Below are 20,515 nucleotides of genomic sequence, written 5' to 3'. Positions count from 1 at the left end.
TACCAAGGTGAGGAGTAACACCGTAATAAACATCTGGACCCTGATTTCCACCTATTTTCAGAGCCTGTAGGGGCTTCACCCACCGTCTTCTGTCACAGCTGACACCTTTTCAGAGGGACGCTAAACAATTCTGTTCTATAATATTAATGAATACACACAAACATAATAATAATAATAATACAGTATCAGGCTCCGCTGCCACCAACATGAATGTGCAAACAGGTAAAACAAGCAGTAGAGACGATTCCTTCTTGGAATTGGTGAATTCAAATTTATCAGAACTAGAAAAATTAATAGTCAATCTTAGAAATGATGAAAAATTGAAATATTTGAAGAGATCATTACCAGATTATTGGCAGACAATACACCACGACGCAATTAGTAAGACCATTTATGCTGTTGCAACTTCTATAATCAAAATCAAGTCCAAAGGTGACAAAGAATCCCTACCTCAAAAGGTTGCCAACGACATTATCAATGATAATAAATTAAAAATCAAAGATATTAGTAGACAACGACGTATACTTGAGGCTGCTTGTTCAAGGTTAAGAAGAGGTGGTAAACCAGGTTCAAAGGTGATTAAAATGGTTATGAAGGAATCCCCAGAAGCCCAAACGTTCAACATCAACTGTCTTAGAAGGGTTATTGCTTCCATATGTAAACAAAAAGACACGTACAAAGCTGCAATTGCAAAATGTATGAAACAACACAAGTTTACAGTAATCAATAATCTAATGACCACTGATAGAAACAAAGCCTTTGGTATGTTATCTAAATCAAAACCTAATATTTTGCCCGACGAATCTAATCAATCTGCTGTCAAGAAGCAAGCACACGACTTCTGGTCAAAGTTATGGAACCCACAAGCCCAACATGACTTTGTCCCCCATGATCCAGACTACTCCCGTTTGAAATGGACCAAAGATGTCAACAAAGTGGTTACCAAGCTCAAGATCAAACCCACAAAATTTGCTCCAATAGACTCAACTTCTGTTTTTAATTACATTAGAAACAAGAAGAACTGGTCCGCCCCTGGCCCAGATATGATCTGCAACTACTGGATCAAAAAATTGACTAGCTCCCACTCCTATATTGCCACTGCTTTCTCCGATGCTATTGATAATAATGTATTGCCTGACTGGTTCTGTGAAGGTATTACCTACCGTGTTTTTAAAGTCGGCGACTCTAACTCAGAATCTAACTACCGTCCAATATCTTGTCTCAATAATCTATATAAATGTTTTACTGGCGTATTACTAACAACTTAATGACCACACTCTAATAAGGAACAATATCATTCAAGAACAACAAAAAGGTGCCAAACCTTCTACCTGGGGTACCTACGAAAATTTAACTGCTGACCGTTTTGTAACTGAAAAGGTAAACTCAAATGACCTCAACTGCTCTTGGGTGGATCTCATAAAAGCATATGATTCACTCCGCCATGACTTCATTGTATTTGCTCTGGAATTACAAAAAGTAGATAAAGTAATTGTCAATGCTATCAGGTTGGTTATGTCTAAATGGAAGACTCGTATCTTTATCAATAGATGTACCAAAACTGATTTTATCCCAATTACCAATGGTATATTTCAAGGTGATGCTCTTTGTCCACTCCTCTTTTGTTTATCCATTAATGTTGTTAGTTTATACATCTCACATATCAATAACCCTTTAGTGATTGATGAAACCAAAATATCTCACCGTTTGTACATCGACGATATCAAACTATACTCATGTAGCAATGAAGCTTTATGTCATACTCTGGCCGAAACTCTTACTGCATTCGCTGATATTGGCCTGAAAGCAAACAAATCAAAGTCCGCTGTCTTCCTAGGAGAAAGTGTTGCTGCCCGATGTTATCAGTGTCAAAAAATTTTAAAGAAACAAAACTATCTTTCTAGAAATTATATGCCTGACGACTTCCCAGTAGGTTCCCGTGTATGTAGTAGTTGTGGTATGTTTTTCAAAAAACATGGCCATTTCAACACTGAACAGGTCCCTCTGGTAAACGGTGATAACCCTTACTTCGATGGTGTCGACTTATTCCAAGGTATTCAAAAAGTTTCCAAAGATACTCCGTACAAATATATGGGTGTCTACTTCAATCCAATTATTGATATTGACAAAAATCGTGAAGTAATAAACAGAGAAGCAATATCTAGGGCCAACAGATTATTCAAATCCGAATTGTCTGGTTTCAATCTAGTCAGTGCATTCGACTCACTTATTGTAGGTTACCTCAGATATTACTGGTTTTTAGACTTTTCCCTAAAAGATATTAAAGCACTTTCTACTGCTATAAAAGAAATAATGCGTTCTAATGGAATAAAACATCCATTCATGTCAAATGACTTCCTCCATTTACCTCGTAAATATGGTGGAAGGGGGTTTACAAACATAAAACAAGAATTCATGGTTTATAAAATCACTACATTACTCAAATTTCATGAAAATATTAAATTTTCTGTATTTATAGGTGATGACTTTGGTCTTTACAAAAATTCAAGTATTATGGTACCTCCTCCATCCAGAAGATATGACACAGCCTGTCATTACGCCTCAGAACTTGGTTTTGAATTATCATTTGCCGCAAATGGAATGTGGACCGTAACTATTCCAAAAGTCGATGACGACAATGTTACCACTTATACTGTTTACTCAAACAATGAAAATGCAGAACAATCTGATAAAATGTCATCCATCATCAAACACTTTACCAATCTTCAATTATATAAACGTGTAAAAGAAGAGGAAGTAGGTGTTGCAAAGAAACGTTTGTGGAGAAGATTTCATGAACATTGGATACACTGGATCAAAGGTTGGACTCATATCCCGGCTCATATCGAAGCAACATTTTGGGAAGCAGTTTTGTCGTTATTACCAAACAAAATGTCTTTAGTTCACCGTGATGCAAGTTCAAATGCTGATAGGAGATGTAGGTTGTGTGCAAGTGCTGATGAATCAATTGAACATTTAGTAGGTGGATGTACAGGTATGAATAAATTCGGTAGAATCACCCGTCATGACATGGTTGTTACTGAAATCATAAAATCACTTATTAAACGTTATGAAATCCCCAACATCACAAACTTCAAGGCACCCATCTTCTCAAACTCTTTAAAGGAAAACAATCAAACCATCATCAATGTTGAAATCTTACGTGATGTCTGTTTTAAAAACTCTGACTCAATACAAAATAAACCTGATATTGTAGTTATTGATAAAGTAAAACACATCATCCGTGTTATTGATGTATGTATCCCTTTCGATGGTAATATGCTGTTCAGACAACATGAAAAACTATTGAAATACGATTACTTCAAAAAACACTTTAAGAACCAATACAAAGATCCAGATGGCAGATCATTTGATGTACAAATAATCCCAATAGTCATAGGTGCATTTGGCAGAATTATAACTAAAGAAGTTCCCCACACTGAAAAAGATATAACTCTCACCATCAAATCTCTCAAAGATTGTTTAAGTCTACTACCTCTTCTTGAAAACGAAAAGGTACATTTGTTCAAAACATTACCAAGAAAAGCAATAATTGGTACTATCCTCTCTCTCCAAAGTTGGACCCAAAAATTTAAAGCCTCATAATAAGAAATCAATTGTTAATTTTTCAAATTCCTATAAATTTAATTCCCCTCTGCTAATTACTTTGTTTGCCATATAATTTTTTTAAAAAAATATCTTTTTCCTTAAACATAAAATTAAATAAAGTAATCAGTCATGATTAACATTCTTCTACCAAATACTCTCACAACACTCACATTCGGTTATTGTTTTAACCAAGTAGTCCCACCCGGAACATTACCAAATAGTCTCACAACACTCACATTCGGTGATTGTTTTAACCAAGTAGTTCCACCAGGCACACTATCAAATGGTTTCACAACACTCACATTCGGTAAAGATTTTAACCAAGTAGTTACACCTGGCGCATTACCAAATACTCTCACAACATTTAAATCCGGATATAATTTGTAGATTGAGTAACTTTGGTTATAAATTAATAACAAAAATATTTAATTCTTTGAATCAAATAAATATACAATTGTTTATTTGTGAAAACCGAAATCTGTACAGATTAAAAAAAACTATGTTACGTAATAAATGAGGTATATTAATGTGTTCATGTAATTTATTTTTTACAAAAAATTATACAAAAATAAATCAATTGTTGATATAAAATCTTTATTTATATTTTTAATATTAATTTTTAATTTTTTTATTTTTATTTTTAATTTTTAATTTTAAATAATAAATTATTTAAAATAAAGGAAAATAAATTAGATAAAATTATAACTGTAATATTCATTTAATTTTTATTTTTTTTTTGATGATAATTCTTTATGATAGATTAAGTGATCAATATTTTTTTTGTTTTTTGTTTTGTTTTGGTATGTGTTTTATACTCTATTTGTAAACGTATGCTCCGTTTCCTCTTAAATTTTTCATTGTTATTAATTTTTTTTTTTCTTTTAGGATAACATTGTTTTAACTAAAGATGGTAAACAAGTTGACTATGATTATTTGGTTGTTGCAACTGGTTTAGCTATTCATTGGGATAAAGTTAAAGGATTAAAAGAAAATTTGGGTAAATGGATATATTTAATTACTTTATACTTTTTTTTAAATAAGAAATAGTTAGCTAAACGACAAAATAAAAATTTTGATATAACGAGTTATATTTTAAAAAAGTAGTATCACATATAGCTTTTGATGAGGATCAAGAAAATCAAAATTTTGAACAAGAGTGTTATAAATTTAAATATATTATTTTTTTAAAACATTTTTTAATTTTTGAAATTTTTTTAATTTTCTTGGGAAATTTTTTTTAAGTTTTGGTAAAATATTTATTTTTTATATTTTTTTTTTTAATTTTTTATTTATTTTTTTATATTAATAATGGATGAGCAACTATCATCTCTAATTAAATTTCGCGTAAATGAAGAGCTAAAAAATAGTAACAATATTAGTGATAGGTAAGTACAATACAATAAATATTAATTGAAAGTACATTAATTGGTTTTTTCACTTTTTAACTATTTATTATAGATTATTATATAAAGTTTGGAATAATATATTTTTAAGAAAAGAAATTCATGAACATATTTTAAAGTTTATTGAACATCGTGTTGTAGATTTTGATAGATGCCGTTATGACCAGTTTAAATATAAATCATATATAACAACACTTAAGTGGGGTGGTCCACTACCGGATAAAAATGAATTTCCACCATTTTTAACAAATTTATATTTGTACAATTTTTCTAAAATGTTACCTCCAACAGCTTTACCAAATACAATTACTACACTCGCATTCGGTAATGATTTTAACCAAGTAGTTCTACCCGGCACATTACCAAATAGTCTCACAACACTCACATTCGGTAAAGATTTTAACAAAGTAGTTACACCTGGCACATTACCAAATAGTCTCACAACACTCACATTCGGTAAAGATTTTAACCAAGTAGTTACACATGGCACATTACCAAATAGTCTCACAGCACTCACATTCGGTTATGATTTTAACCAAGTAGTTACACCTGGCACATTACCAAATAGTCTCACAACACTCACATTCGGTAAAGATTTTAACCAAGTAGTTACACATGGCACATTACCAAATAGTCTCACAACACTCACGTTTGGTGATTATTTTGATGAAATAATTCTACCAGGCATATTACCAAATAGTCTCACAACACTCACGTTCGGTTATTATTTTAACCAAGTAGTTACAACCGGAACATTACCAAATAGTCTCGCAACACTCACATTCGGTATTTTTTTTGACCAAGTAATTACACCTGGCACATTACCAAATAGTCTCACAACACTCACATTCGGTAAAGATTTTAACCAAGTAGTTACACATGGCACATTACCAAATAGTCTCACAGCACTCACATTCGGTTATGATTTTAACCAAGTAGTTACACCTGGCACATTACCAAATAGTCTCACAACACTCACATTCGGTGTTAATTTTAACCAAGTAATTCCACCCAGAACATTACCAAATAGTCTCACAACACTCACATTCGGTATTTTTTTTAACCAAGTAATTCCACCTGGCACATTACCAAATACTCTCACAACACTCACATTCGGTGATTGTTTTAACCAAGTAGTTACATTCGGCACATTACCAAATAGTCTCACAACACTCAAATTCGGTGATGATTTTGACCAAGTAGTTACACCCGGCACATTACCAAATACTCTCACAACACTCACATTCGGTGATTGTTTTGACCAAGTACTTACACCCGGAACATTACCAAATAGTCTCACAACACTCACATTCGGTAATGATTTTAACCAAATAGTTACACCCGGAACATTACCAAATAGTCTCACAACACTCACATTCGGTGATGGTTTTAATCAATTATTTCTACCCGGCACATTACCAAATAGTCTCACAACACTATTCGGTGTTGATTTTAGCCGGGTGGTTCTACCCAGCACATTACCAAATAGTCTTACAACACTCATATTCGGTACTAACCAAGCAATTCCACCCGGCGCATTACCAAGTGGTCTCACAACACTCACATTCTCTAAAATGTTTAACCAAGTAGTTCTACCTGGCACATTACCAAGTGGTCTCACAACACTCACATTCTCTAAAATGTTTAACCAAGTAGTTCTACCTGGCACATTACCAAGTGGTCTCACAACACTCACATTCGGAAATAAATTCAACCAAGAAGTTCCACCCGGCCTATTACCAAATAGTCTCACAACACTCACATTCGGTTATCATTTTAACCAAGTAATTCCACCCGGCACATTACCAAATAGTCTCACAACACTCACATTCGGTAATGATTTTAACAAAGTAGTTACACCCGGCACATTACCAAATAGTCTCACAACACTCACATTCGGTGATTGTTTTGACCAAGTAGTTACACCCGGCACATTACCAAATAGTCTCACAACACTCACATTCGGGTATCATTTTAACCAAGTAGTTACACCTGGCACATTACCAAATAGTCTCACAACACTCACATTCGGTAATGATTTTAACAAAGTAGTTCTACCCGGCTCATTACCAAATAGTCTCACAACACTCACATTCGGTTATTGTTTTAACCAAGTAGTTACACCCGGCACATTACCAAATAGTCTCACAACACTCACATTCGGGTATCATTTTAACCAAGTAGTTACACCTGGCACATTACCAAATAGTCTCACAACACTCACATTCGGTAATGATTTTAACAAAGTAGTTACACCCGGCACATTACCAAATAGTCTCACAACACTCACATTCGGTGATTGTTTTGACCAAGTAGTTACACCTGGCACATTACCAAATAGTCTCACAGCACTCACATTCGGTTATGATTTTAACCAAGTGGTTACACCTGGCACATTACCAAATAGTCTCACAACACTCACATTCGGTAATGATTTTAACAAAGTAGTTACACCCGGCACATTACCAAATAGTCTCACAACACTCACATTCGGTGATTGTTTTGACCAAGTAGTTACACCCGGAACATTACCAAATAGTCTCACAACACTCACATTCAGTTATCGTTTTAACCAAGTAGTTACACCTGGCACATTACCAAATACTCTCACAACACTCACATTCGGGTATCGTTTTGACCAAGTAGTTACACCCGGCACATTACCAAATAGTCTCACAACACTCACATTCGGTAATGATTTTAACCAAGTGGTTCTACCCGGCTCATTACCAAATAGTCTCACAACACTCACATTCGGTTATTATTTTAACCAAGTAATTCTACCCGGCTCGTTGCCAAATAGTCTCACAACACTCACATTCGGTGATTATTATAACCAAGTAATTCCACCTGGCACATTACCAAATAGTCTCACAACACTTACATTCGGTGATTATTATAACCAAGTAGTTCTACCCGGCACATTACCAAATAGTCTCACAACACTCACATTCGGTGATTATTATTACCAAGCAGTTCTACCCGGCACATTACCAAATAGTCTCACAACACTCACATTCGGAAATAAATTCAACCAAGAAGTTCCACCTGGCACATTACCAAATAGTCTCACAACACTCACATTCGGTGATTGTTTTAGCCAAGTAGTTACACCCGGCACATTACCAAATAGTCTCACAACACTCACATTCGGTTATTATTTTAACCAACTAATTCCACCCGGGACATTACCAAATAGTCTCACAACACTCACATTCGGTTATTATTATAACCAAGTAGCTCTACCCGATGCATTACCAAATAGTCTCACAACACTCACATTCGGTGATTGTTTTAACCAAGCAGTTCCACCCGGCATATTGCCAAATAGTCTTACAACACTCACATTCGGGCCTTTTTACATTGAATGGGCCTAATATTGAAGATACTTTTTGGGATGCAATCTTACCATTACTTCCCAATAGAGCTTCAATGCTACACCATGAATCAACTTAACTACCTGATACAATATGTAGATTATGTTTTAGTGCTAAAGAATCAATCGATTGATGGGTGTGCTTGTATGAATAAACATGGTAGAATTAAAGGTTATGAAAAAGTAATAGTTGAGATTATTAAATCATTGATCAATCGTTATGAAATACCAGATATTGTGGTAATTGATCATGTTAAACATCTTGTTTACATTATAGAAGTCTGTGTAATATTGAATTTAGACAAGCTGAAAAGATAGATAAGTATCATTACTTTCAATGGTGCAATAATTTCCAAAAGGTTTTGGCTGGGTCTCCAAAAAAAAAATTTATAATATCTTATATATTTTTTTTCATATAATAAAATTAGTTCATAAATATAAAAAAGATAAACATTTATTATATTTAATAAATAAAAAATTTTATTTTATTTTTTTAATTTTTTATTTTTAATGATTGTCCAATTAATAGTTTGGAAATTTTCAAAAATTTAAAATCGAATTGATTTCATAGCGATCTCAAAACTCTCTGGACCCAAAATTATTAAAAATTTGCTTTAAGTGTTAAAAAAATTATTAGTTAAGCTTATAGGGAATTCTCGAGTGGATTTTAAGGATGTAATTGAGGAAAATATGTGTGATGTTTTAAAAGAAACTATTATTAATTTATCAAACCAAACCCAAAAAAATCAATGAAATAATTAAAGGTTTAACAAAATATTGAAATTTTCGAAAAAAACCAAACCAAAACAATTATAACACAAAAGCTTTCTTTTTTTTTTTTTTTTAAAAATATTTTTATTTTTTTATTTTTTTTTATTATTTTTTTTTTATTATTTTTTTTTAAAAGGGTATTATTTAGGTATTCTAAGTACATAATAGAATTATTATGTTGAACATTTGTGTGGATAAAAAAAAAAAGATTTATATTACAAAAGATTGATATAAAAATGAAATAATTTTTTTGATTTTTATAATATTATTGATTAAATATAAACTATTGGTTATTATTATTGTTGCTAAGATTATTATTATTATTATTATTATTTAGTTTTTTTCAGAATTGTTATTATTATTATATTTAAAATTTTATATATTATATATTTTTTTTTTTAGGCCTTTATTATTTAATAATCGCTCTTGAATCTCTTGTTACCGAAACCACCACGACCACCACCTCTGCCACCACCACGACCACCACCATTACGATCACCGCCGAAACCGCCTCTACCACCACGACCACCGCCGAAACCGCCACGACCGCCGCCGTTACGATCACCGCCGAAACCGCCTCTACCACCACGACCGCCGCCGAAACCGCCACGACCACCTCTACCACCACGACCGCCACCGAAACCGCCACGGCTACCACCTTTAACTGATTTTTCGACTTGGATTTCACGACCTTCAAACATGGTACCAGCTAAAGCAATAGCTTTGTCGACAGCTTCTTCTGAATCGAATGAAACGAAAGCAAAACCTTTTAATCTACCTGAATCTTCATAAGTTGGTAATGAAACACGAGTGATTTTACCACAACCTTGGAAGAATTCTTTAACTAAAGTTTCATCAACAGAGAAAGCAATATTTCTGGCGACGATGGTAGTTGGTTCACCTTCACCATCTGATGGTTTGCTGTTGGCAGCATTAATTCTAAGTGGACCGTTACCATTGAAGTCTTTACCGTTGAAAGCAATAGCAGCATTTTTACCGTCTTCAGTAGCAAAAGTAACAAAAGCAGCAACTCTTTGTGGATTACCGCTTAAAACTTTAACATTGGTGATTTCACCACATTCTTCAAAATAGGTTCTGATTTCATCTTCGTTAACACGACTTGGTAATTGACCAACGAAAATTTTTAATTCGTCTTCAGCAGCTTTTCTTGTGTTATCTTCATTATCTTCGCTTCTGTTGAATGATTTCTTTTCGAAAGTTTTAGCTGGTTTAGAGTCATTTGATTTTTCTTCACCAACAATCTTTAATTCATCTTCTGATTCTGATTCTGATGATGAGTTATTGTTGTTTTCTTCGCTTGATTCAGTTTCTGATTCTGATTCTTCTTTCTTTCTTTTTTTTGATTCAATAGCTTTTGAGTCTAATAGTAGTAATAATTTTTTTTAAAAAAAATATTAATTAATATTTTTTTTTATTTTTTTTTTATATTTGTTTTATTTAATAGGTTTTTTTTTTAAAATAAATAATTATAATAATAATAAAACTAAAATAATTATTTTATTTTGAAACAAATAAAAAATAAAAAGAAATAATATAAGTTTATTTATTTAATGAAATACCTTTGGCCATTTTATTTATATATATATATTTCGTATTTGAAAATTACTAAAGGAAAAAAAAAAAAAAAAAAAGGTGATAGTTTAGTTTCGTTTTTTTTTTTTTTAAAAAAAAAAAGAAAAAATAAAAAATTAAATAATTTAAAAATAAAATAAATAAAAAAAAAAAAATAATAGAAAAAAATTAAAAAAAAACGAATAATGTAAAAAAATTTTTAACATTATTCGTTTTTTATAAAATATTTATTATCTCGATTTCAAGTAGTTGAAATATATTTAAAAAAAATATTTTATTATTATTATTTATTATTCTAACCAATTTCTTTTTTTTATTTAAAATTTTATTTTTATTTAAATCAATTTAGGAGGTTTGATTTGTTTGTTTTAATTTTTAAATGAATATGAGTTTGGATCACCAACAAATTCATTTAAATATTTGATGGTTTCTTTTTGATCTTTACGTAAGGTTTTGATTAAATCTGTAATTGAAACCAAACCGATTACACTTGAAGCATCATTATTGGTAACTGGAATATGACGGAAACGTTTATTAGTCATGAGATGCATGGCTTCAACGACACCTGTTTTTTCGCAAATTGTAGTTACATTACGAGTCATTGCCTCTGATACCTTGGTGGTTTTGGAGTCTTTATCTAATAGAGCTACTTTGCCGAGATAGTCACGTTCGGTGAAAATACCAATTAAAGAGCCATCCTTTTCCGATGTTACCAATAGTGCACCAATGCCATGTTTATCCATTTCTTTAATTGCTTGATAAATTGTGTCATTCTCTTTTATAAAGATAATATTTTTTTCATGTTTTGATTTAATAATTTCTCCTACTGGGGTATCGCCAAAAGCAAAATATTCGGTTGAGTTTTTAATAGCCGGTGTTTTGGCAAGGGGATCATAGTCATATAATGATTTCTTTACATATCCACCTTGTTTAATCTCGCCATTTTTATTGTAATTATAATAAAATGAACTATTTACTTTAACATTTTTTACTGTGTCATTATTATTATTTGAAGATGATGAAAATTTATTTTTATTTTTTGAAGTTGTTGAATAATTTATAATTTGGAGGTTATTATTATTATTTGATTTTAAAACTTTACTTAAAAAATTAATATTATTTTTTATCATTTTTATTTTTTTTATTTTTTTATTTTTTTTATAGATATAAATTAATCTTTAGACAATATATATTTAAAATGAATTTATTTATGATATATAAAGGGAACAATTATTTAAAAATTTAAATAAAAAAAAAAAAGAATATTTACTATGAATTATTATAAAAAAAAAAAAAAAAAAAAAAAAACTATTATTATGAAAAACAATAATATTAACTTTTAAAGCAATAGAAAATAAAAAAAATAATTAAATAATTCCATTTTAGTAAAAATTAAAAAAAAATAAATTAAAAATAAATTAAAATATTATTTAATTTTTAATTTATTTTTAAAAATTTAAAAAAATAAAAAATTAAAGAGAGAAAAAAAAAACAAAAGACTATTTTATAATAATAGTAGTACACAAAATTTATAAAATTAGATATATAAATACAAATATAAATATAATTAAGGGATTAACTTTACATTTAAAATCCAATTAATTTAAAAAACTTTTTTTTGACTTTTTTTCTATTTAATTTACTTTTTTTAAATTATTTTTTTAAAAAAATTTTAAAAAAATAATAATTTTTTTTTTTTTTTTTAATTTTTTTTAAAAATTTCAAACACAAAAAAAAAAAATAAAAAAATTTCAAAACTAATTATATATAAATATTAAAATCAAAAAATTTTATTTTTTATTATAATATAACTATATTTTATTTTTTTCATTTTGTTTTATTTTAAAATATTTATTATATTTATATAATAGATAGTTTTAATAAAGAAAAGAATAAAAAATGGTTTTAGCAGAATTAGGTAATCAATTATCAGCAGCATTAAGGAATTTAAACGAATCAACAATTGTAAATGAAGATACTATAAATACATTATTAAAAGAAATCGGAAATGCATTAAGTAAATCAGATGTTAGTATGAGTTTGATCATACAGATGAGAAAGAACATTAAGGAAAAAGTTAAATTAGATCAAATCGCAGCAGGTTTAAACAAGAGAAAGATTATTAGAAAAGTTGTATTTGAAGAGCTTATTAGATTAGTAGACCCAGGCGTACCATTATGGAAACCAGTCAAAGGAAAATCAAATGTGGTAATGTTTGTTGGTCTTCAAGGTGCAGGTAAAACCACTTCAGTTACAAAATTAGCATATTATTATAAAAAGAAAGGATGGAGCACAGCTATTGTTTGTGCTGATACTTTCCGTGCTGGTGCTTTTGATCAAGTTCGTCACAATGCAGCAAAAGGTAAAATTCAATACTATGGCAGTGATACTGAAAAAGATCCTGTTGTCGTTGCAAAGGCTGGTGTAGATATTTTTAAAAAAGAAGGTACAGAAATTATTATTGTAGATACATCAGGTAGACACAAACAAGATAGTGAATTATTTGAAGAAATGAAACAAATCGAAACCGCTGTAAAACCAGATAATGTTATTTTTGTTATGGATAGTTCAATTGGTCAAGCTGCATATGAACAAGCTACAGCCTTCAAAAACTCTGTTAAAGTTGGTTCAATTATTATCACTAAAATGGATGGTAACAGTAAAGGTGGTGGTGCTCTTTCAGGTATTGCTGCTACTGGATCACCAATTATTTTTATTGGTACTGGTGAACATTTAACCGATTTAGATCTTTTCGATCCAGAAACTTTTGTTAACAAACTTTTAGGCAATGGTGATATTAAGGGTATGCTCGAAAAAATTAAAGAAGTCATTCCAGAAGATTCATCATCATTAAAAGAAATTGCTCAAGGTAAATTCACTTTAAGAAGTATGCAACAACAATTCCAACAAATTTTACAATTAGGTCCAATTGATAAATGTATGTAACCCAAATTACTATATAGCTATTCAATAGTTTCTCATAATATTAACTATTTACTTTTATTTTATTATAGTCGTTCAAATGATTCCAGGTATGAGTCAAATGCCACAACTTCAAGGTAATGAAGGCAATTTGAAATTAAAGGCTTATATTAATATTTTAGATAGTTTATCAGATAAAGAATTAGATGGTAAAAAACCAATTACACAAAAACGTATTCTTGCAATTGCTCAAGGTGCAGGTAGACATCCAAAAGAAGTACTTGAATTACTCGAACAACACAAGATGTTTGAAAAATTAATTGGTGGAAAAGTTCCAGGCGGTATGGGTAATATGGGTAACCTTTTATCCAAGGGCGGTCCAAAGGGTCTTCAACAATTACAAAATATGATGCCACCACAAATGATGAAACAAATGAATGCCGCTGGTGGTATGCAAGGTCTTTTAAATTCTTTCAAAAATATGGATATGAGCGGTTTAGCTAAAATGATGGGTGGTGGCGGCGGCGGTGGTAATCCAACTGCTGGTGGTAACAATCCATTTGCTAAAATGATGAATGGAATGGGGGGTTTAGATTTAGATTAGAAAAAAAAAAAAAAATTATATAATATAAAAGGTAATAGTTTTTTTCTTTCCTTTTTTTTTTTATTAAAAAAAAAAACATTTATTTCAACTCAATTTTATTTATTTTTTAAAAAACTTTTCAGCATATTCTAAAAATAATAGACAATATAATAATAATAATATAGTAAATAATAATTTTTTTAAAAAAAAACAAATAAAATTTAATGTAATAATAATCTTTTCTCTTTTTTTCTTTATTCTTTTTTTTTATCATTTTTTTCATGTTTTTTTTTTATCCTTTCTTCAAAATTAGATACTTTTTAATTTATTTTAAAAAGGAGTTACACACAAATTTCAAATTTAAGTGTCAGTTTGGTTTTTTTTTAAAAAAAAAAAAAAAAATAAAAATAAAAATAATAATTTTTAAAATTTTTTTTTATTTTTTATTTTTTATTTTTTTTAAAAAAAACTATTATTTGTATACAAATAATATTATTTAAACGCGTCTATCAACAAAATATTTTTATTTTTTTTAATTTTTGTTGACTAAAGTGTAATATAGTAAGTTCTATATTATATATAATTTATATTATTTTATTTTTTATATATTTTTTGTTTAAACTTATTTATTTTTTTTTCTTTAAATTATTTTATTTTAAAATATTTATAATAAAAACAATCATAACATTCACAATAATCATAATAATCATAATAATTACAAAATAATAATGTCACTCAAAGAAATAATGCACATATCGATATTTTAGCACTTAACGAAAATTTTATTTTTTAAAATTTGTGTGTTTTATTTTTTTTTTATTTTTTTTTTTTTTATTTTATTTTTTTTAATTAATCAAAAATAATCTTCTCACATTTTAATAACCAACCTATATAAATTGTGTTATTATTAAATAAATAAACAATAAACAAATAAATAAATATTTAATTGTTATTTTTATATTTCTAGTTATTTTTTTTTTTTTGTACCCTTTTTTTAAATTTTTTTTTAAAATTTTTTTTAAAAATTTTTTTTTTTTTTTTTAAAATTTTTTTTAAAAATTTTTTTTTTTTTTTTTTGAAAATTTTTAGAAGGGGTTTTGTCTTATAAATTTTTTTTTTTTTTAAAATTTTTTAAAATTTTTTCTATTTATTTTTTTTTTTTTATTGAAATATAGATTATTATAAAAAAAAGGATAGTTTTATATATATAATATCTAAATTTTAAGTCAAATTATTAATCTATAATTATTTTTAAAATAGACAATTTTGTTTTTGGAGATTAAAAAGGAAAAAGAAAAAAAAAAAAAAAATCAACAGAAATCAAAAATAAAAAAAGAAGTTTAAATATTTATTTATTTTATATATATAAAGGAAAGAATGGAAATTGATTTAGATTCAATTATATCTAGACTTTTAGAACCAAGAACTACTAAACCAGGTAAATTTGTCGACCTTGCAGAGGAAGAAATTAGATATTTAACAGTTCAAGCAACAGAAATTTTTATAAATCAACCAATTTTATTAGAATTAGAAGCACCAATTAAAATTTGTGGAGATATTCATGGTCAATACTATGATTTACTTCGTCTCTTTGAATATGGTGGATTCCCACCACAATCCAACTACCTCTTTTTAGGTGATTATGTCGATCGTGGTAAACAAAGTTTAGAGACTATTTGTCTTTTATTAGCCTACAAAATCAAATATCCAGAAAACTTTTTCATTCTTAGAGGTAATCACGAATGTGCTTCAATCAATCGTATTTATGGTTTTTATGACGAATGTAAAAGAAGATACAACTCCAAGCTTTGGAAAGCTTTTACAGATTGTTTTAATTGTCTTCCAGTTGCAGCTATTATCGACGAAAAAATCTTTTGTATGCATGGTGGTCTTTCACCAGATCTCAAAAACATGGATCAAATCCGTAGAATTGCCAGACCAACAGTTGTACCAGATTACGGTCTTTTATGTGACCTCTTATGGGCCGATCCAGACAGAAATATTACAGGTTGGGAAGAAAATGATCGTGGTGTATCTTATACTTTCGGTGCCGATATTGTCGAACAGTTCCTCAAGAAACACGATCTAGATTTGGTTTGCAGAGCCCATCAAGTTGTTGAAGATGGTTATGAATTCTTTGCCAAGCGTCAATTGGTCACACTTTTCTCTGCTCCAAATTACTTTGGAGAGTTTGATAATGCTGGTGCTATGATGGGTGTCGATGAAACTTTAATGTGCTCATTCCAAATTTTAAAACCTGCCGATAAAAAAAAAATAACAAATGATAGTAATGGTAGACCATTGACTCCACTAAAAAACAAACAACAAAAACAAAAAAAATAAAATAATAACAAAATAATACAAATAATACATAAATAATAATCAAACCAATCCATCGTCATCATCAATCATATCACCATCACAACCATCATCATCATCCCACCATCTCTTTTTTAAAATTAAAAAATAAAAAAAAAAAAAAAAATGAATAATAATAATCAAAAAAAAAAAAAAAAGAACACAATAATCACAATCAAGTAAAATAATAATAATTGTTTAGAAAGAAATCTTTTTTTTTTAACCTATCCATCAAAAAGTTTATTATCTATTATAATATTTTTTTTTAAAAAAAAAAACAAAAAAAATAATAAAAAATCCAAATTGTATTTCTCTATAATATATTTTATAGTTATTTATCTTTTTTTTTTTTAAAATAAAGTTTTTATCTTTTATTGTTGTTAAATAATATTGTCTATTAATATTCTGCAATCACCTATAGTATTTGTGTCGGTTATTTTATAATGTTGATAATTGCTGTCTATTATTTCTATTAGTTTCTTTAATGATACTATTTGTTTTAATGGACCTATGTTTGGACGTAGTATGTAATAACGAGTTCCATCATTAAGATTTATTATTCGAAAGCCGCCACCTTCACATTTACCAAATTCTGAGTCTAAATTTCTTTTAAATTCTATTGTGTATGCAGAGTTTTGGGCCACCCCAAAGTTTGGTTTTGTTAAAAATAGACCGGTGTGATTTGTTGTTAAAAAAATGTCACCTGGTTCAACGCTATTTACAGATTCTAATAAAGTGTTGCCACATAGTTCTATTACTTTTTTAAATTTATATTGATTATCTGGATTTTCGAAAGCATTAAGTATTTGCGGAGTACAAAAGTGTGCAACTTGGTTTGAGTTTAAAAATAATGCTTTACTTAAGCTACTTGAGCAATCCTCTGGTCCAAATATATATTGTGCTGAAAATCTACGTTGTCCACCGAATTGGTAGGATCCAAATAGAATCATTGATTTCTTATCTGCAAAAGGATAGTTTGAAGTATCGGTTAAAATATGATCTGGTAGTAGATAATCTTTTTTTAAAAATAGCACTCTTTTTCCACACCCCACCAAAAATTGATCATCATTGCATGGATATCCCATTATTTTATTTATAGCATAGAGTAGTAGCGGGGTTACTGATGGATTTTCATTACCCCAGTATTCATTTTCGCAATCTGACTCTAATTCTGGAAGCATGATATTACTTGTACTATTTGATAAACCATTAAAAAATATACCATTTCTAATTTGATCAATGATTTCAAATGCACTATACTTGTTTATCCACTCATTTGCCAATATTAGTTGTTGGTGGGTTTTATTTTTTTGGTTTGGATATCCTACATCTGAAATGGGTTCACTGGATAAAAACTCGGTAATTCTATTACCTATTATAACAAATTCTTTAAAATGATTTCTAAAATATTTGGTTAGTTCTTTATTTAATCTTAAATAGTCTTTATTTATTTCGAAATATATTATAATATTATCTTTCATTGCATTTTGACTTTGTTCACATGCTAATTGTTTGCCTCTAATCTGTGCAACCATATGAGCGACTTGTTTATTTTGTATATCTATATTTTCCATTGGTTATCATATTCACACTAATATTCATATTATATTACCTTTTTTTTTTATATTTCGATTTTGATTTCTCTGGGGTACAAACTTATTTTATTTATTTTTTTTTTTTATTTTTTATTTTTCATTTTTTTTATTTTTTTTTTATTAATTGTTATTTATTTATTTTTGGTTACCAAAAAAAAGAAAAATATAAATAAACATAAAACTATTTTTATTATTTCTAATCAAATAAAAAAATCAAAAAAAATCAAAAAAAAAATCAAAACCAAAATCAATTTTGGTTTTTAGTATCATCTTGGCTAACACCAATAACATCGGCACAAAAAAGTGCTATATTTTTTTTTTTTATGAGGTTTTTTGCAATTACCCATATTATCATTTTATATGAGGTAAAAAATGGAATAAAGATCGTTGTCACGCCAAAGGAGAGAAAAATAGACTTTAGAAACATATAACAGACATGGTAACACGAAAATGAAGTTTTATACCCCGCTCAGATAAGATATGTATATTTTTGTTTAAGTAAATATAATAAATTAACAACACAAAAAAAAAAAATTTCTCATTTTCTTTTTTTTTTCTATTTTTTTTTACCAAAATTTTTTTCTCATTTTTTAATTTTTTCATTTTTTTATAAATATCAGAAAAAATAAACTTGTCATCAAAATAAAAATTATAAATATTTTTTTAATTTGGTTTATTCATTTAATCAAAATAATTTTTTTTTTTTTTTTTTTTTTAATATTAATTTTATTTAATTTTAAATTTATAACACCAATAATAATAATAATGTACTCTGAAGATATTCAAGATGAATTAACCAAAATTCAAAATCTTTTAGAAAGTTGTTTTATTTCACAAGATGAATTTAATTTAAGAAAGAGCGAGCTTTTAGGTACCCCATTTATAAATAATGGAAATATTGGAAATCCACCAAAGCAAGAGCCAAAGCAACCATCACAATATGACTATAGTTACAACAGCGATTATAATAATAATAGTAACAGTTATAACAATAACAACGATACATCATATAGTAGCTATAACACTGCCTATTTAGGTAATACCACCACAGTCAGTGCCACAAATAATTATACATTTGATAATTACAAAGAAGTTGAAGTCGAAATCCCATTAATTGGTACTTTATCAATCAATGATAATAACAATAAAAACAATAATAATAATTATAATAATTATAATAATAATAATAGAAATAATAATTATAATTACAATAAGAAATATACATATAATAACAACAATAAAAAAACCGAAGAGCCAAAAGATGAAAAACCAGGTGCATTCGCATCAATGTTTTTAAATAAACCAGCATCGGTACATAAAGATGAAAATTTCGAAGATGAAGAAGATGAAGAAGATAAAATGGTTGAAGCTCCAGCAAAAGCAATTAATCCAGTTGGCGATCAAAGAATTGATTTGGAATATGACATCAAACCATATGTTGTATTTAAACCATTAGACAGAAATTCAAAAAAAGTAAATATTAATCTCAAAAATTGGGTAAAGGATAGAAATTTCAGTGATAATATATCATTAAATCACTCTGTCGAAAACTGGAAATCGTAAGTGTCACATTTACATAATAGTAATAATAATAAAAATAAAAAAAAAATAAAAAATAAAAAAAAAAAAAAAAAAAATATTAATCATTTATACCACAAATATTTTAGAGATAAAATTAAAGAACAGAATAGTTTAAGATCTAAAATTATTTATGATAATGTTAATAACTTATCTATTAAACTTAACAATTGTAATATTAAATTAATTGGGGGCTGCGATATTTCATTCCCAAAGAGCAGTAAAAATGATGCCGTTGCCTCTATTGTAGTTTTAGAATATCCAAGCCTTAAAGTCGTATACGAATCATATAAAATGATTAAACTTACCGAGCCATATGTCGCCGGTTACTTGGCATTCAGGGAAGTTCCACACTTTATTGCTCTTTGGGAAACTTTAACCAAAAAGTATCCTCAATTCAAACCAGATTTAATGATTTTGGATGGAAATGGTATTAATCATCAAAGAAGCGTTGGTGCTGCCACCCATTTCGGAATTTTGGCCAATATTCCAACCATTGGAGTAGCTAAGAATCTCTTGGTTGCAAAGGGTATCACTCCAGAATACATTCAAAATGGTTTCAAAACCAACAACATTGTAGAGATGATTGATTACCAAGATGGAAAACGTTTAATTGGCCATGCCATGTACAATAAACAAAAAGAAATCATCTACATTTCACCAGGCCATATGATGGATGCCAACACTGCTTTTGATGTTGTAATCAGAACCCTATCCATCGAAAATG

At 28.6% G+C, this 20,515-nt stretch overlaps 9 protein-coding genes across 9 annotated transcripts; 6 read left to right on the top strand and 3 right to left on the bottom strand.

The window, feature by feature from the left end:
* Positions 1-146: 146 nt before the first annotated feature.
* Positions 147-4,656, top strand: DICPUDRAFT_80206 (uncharacterized protein; the record flags this gene model as incomplete). The annotated part of the gene is made up of 3 exons (XM_003289391.1): positions 147-850; positions 1,905-3,255; positions 4,495-4,656. The coding sequence occupies 3 exons, from the start codon at positions 147-149 to the stop codon at positions 4,654-4,656; spliced, it is 2,217 nt and encodes a 738-aa protein (XP_003289439.1).
* A 1,996-nt stretch (positions 4,657-6,652) lies between these two features.
* Positions 6,653-8,389, top strand: DICPUDRAFT_35721 (uncharacterized protein; the record flags this gene model as incomplete). Its single annotated transcript, XM_003289390.1, has 1 exon — positions 6,653-8,389. The coding sequence occupies one exon, from the start codon at positions 6,653-6,655 to the stop codon at positions 8,387-8,389; it is 1,737 nt and encodes a 578-aa protein (XP_003289438.1).
* A 65-nt stretch (positions 8,390-8,454) lies between these two features.
* On the top strand, positions 8,455-8,706 carry DICPUDRAFT_153820 (uncharacterized protein; the record flags this gene model as incomplete). Its single annotated transcript, XM_003289389.1, has 1 exon — positions 8,455-8,706. The coding sequence occupies one exon, from the start codon at positions 8,455-8,457 to the stop codon at positions 8,704-8,706; it is 252 nt and encodes an 83-aa protein (XP_003289437.1).
* Positions 8,707-9,821: 1,115 nt separating this feature from the next.
* DICPUDRAFT_11237 (uncharacterized protein) lies at positions 9,822-10,325 on the bottom strand (the record flags this gene model as incomplete). Its single annotated transcript, XM_003289383.1, has 1 exon — positions 9,822-10,325. A coding segment is annotated over one exon (504 nt), but the record flags the coding sequence as incomplete, so codon positions are not given.
* Positions 10,326-11,294: 969 nt separating this feature from the next.
* On the bottom strand, positions 11,295-12,035 carry DICPUDRAFT_92298 (uncharacterized protein; the record flags this gene model as incomplete). The annotated part of the gene is made up of 1 exon (XM_003289382.1): positions 11,295-12,035. A coding segment is annotated over exon 1 (588 nt), but the record flags the coding sequence as incomplete, so codon positions are not given.
* Positions 12,036-12,651: 616 nt separating this feature from the next.
* Positions 12,652-14,278, top strand: DICPUDRAFT_153817 (signal recognition particle 54 kDa subunit; the record flags this gene model as incomplete). Its single annotated transcript, XM_003289388.1, has 2 exons — positions 12,652-13,690; positions 13,767-14,278. 2 exons carry the CDS (start codon positions 12,652-12,654, stop codon positions 14,276-14,278), a joined length of 1,551 nt encoding a protein of 516 aa, XP_003289436.1.
* A 1,257-nt stretch (positions 14,279-15,535) lies between these two features.
* On the top strand, positions 15,536-16,757 carry DICPUDRAFT_92296 (uncharacterized protein). The gene has a single exon (XM_003289387.1). It carries the CDS (start codon positions 15,635-15,637, stop codon positions 16,598-16,600), a length of 966 nt encoding a protein of 321 aa, XP_003289435.1. The 5' UTR covers positions 15,536-15,634; the 3' UTR covers positions 16,601-16,757.
* A 238-nt stretch (positions 16,758-16,995) lies between these two features.
* Positions 16,996-18,189, bottom strand: DICPUDRAFT_80200 (uncharacterized protein; the record flags this gene model as incomplete). The annotated part of the gene is made up of 1 exon (XM_003289381.1): positions 16,996-18,189. The coding sequence occupies one exon, from the start codon at positions 18,187-18,189 to the stop codon at positions 16,996-16,998; it is 1,194 nt and encodes a 397-aa protein (XP_003289429.1).
* Positions 18,190-18,975: 786 nt separating this feature from the next.
* On the top strand, positions 18,976-20,487 carry DICPUDRAFT_153814 (uncharacterized protein; the record flags this gene model as incomplete). Its single annotated transcript, XM_003289386.1, has 2 exons — positions 18,976-19,769; positions 19,878-20,487. Coding segments are annotated over 2 exons (1,404 nt in total), but the record flags the coding sequence as incomplete, so codon positions are not given.
* Between the last annotated feature and the right edge of the window lie 28 nt (positions 20,488-20,515).

The sequence above is a fragment of the Dictyostelium purpureum genome, assembly GCF_000190715.1.
Source record: "Dictyostelium purpureum unplaced genomic scaffold DICPUscaffold_175, whole genome shotgun sequence".
Classification (NCBI taxonomy): Eukaryota; Evosea; class Eumycetozoa; order Dictyosteliales; family Dictyosteliaceae; genus Dictyostelium; species Dictyostelium purpureum.
Note: the sequence above shows the minus strand (reverse complement) of the source record. Positions and strands in the feature narration are given on the sequence as shown.

Excerpts from the sequence above, each read along its gene's own strand:
- DICPUDRAFT_92296 (XM_003289387.1), top strand. The coding sequence starts at position 15,635 with ATGGAAATTGATTTAGATTCAATTATATCTAGACTTTTAGAACCAAGA.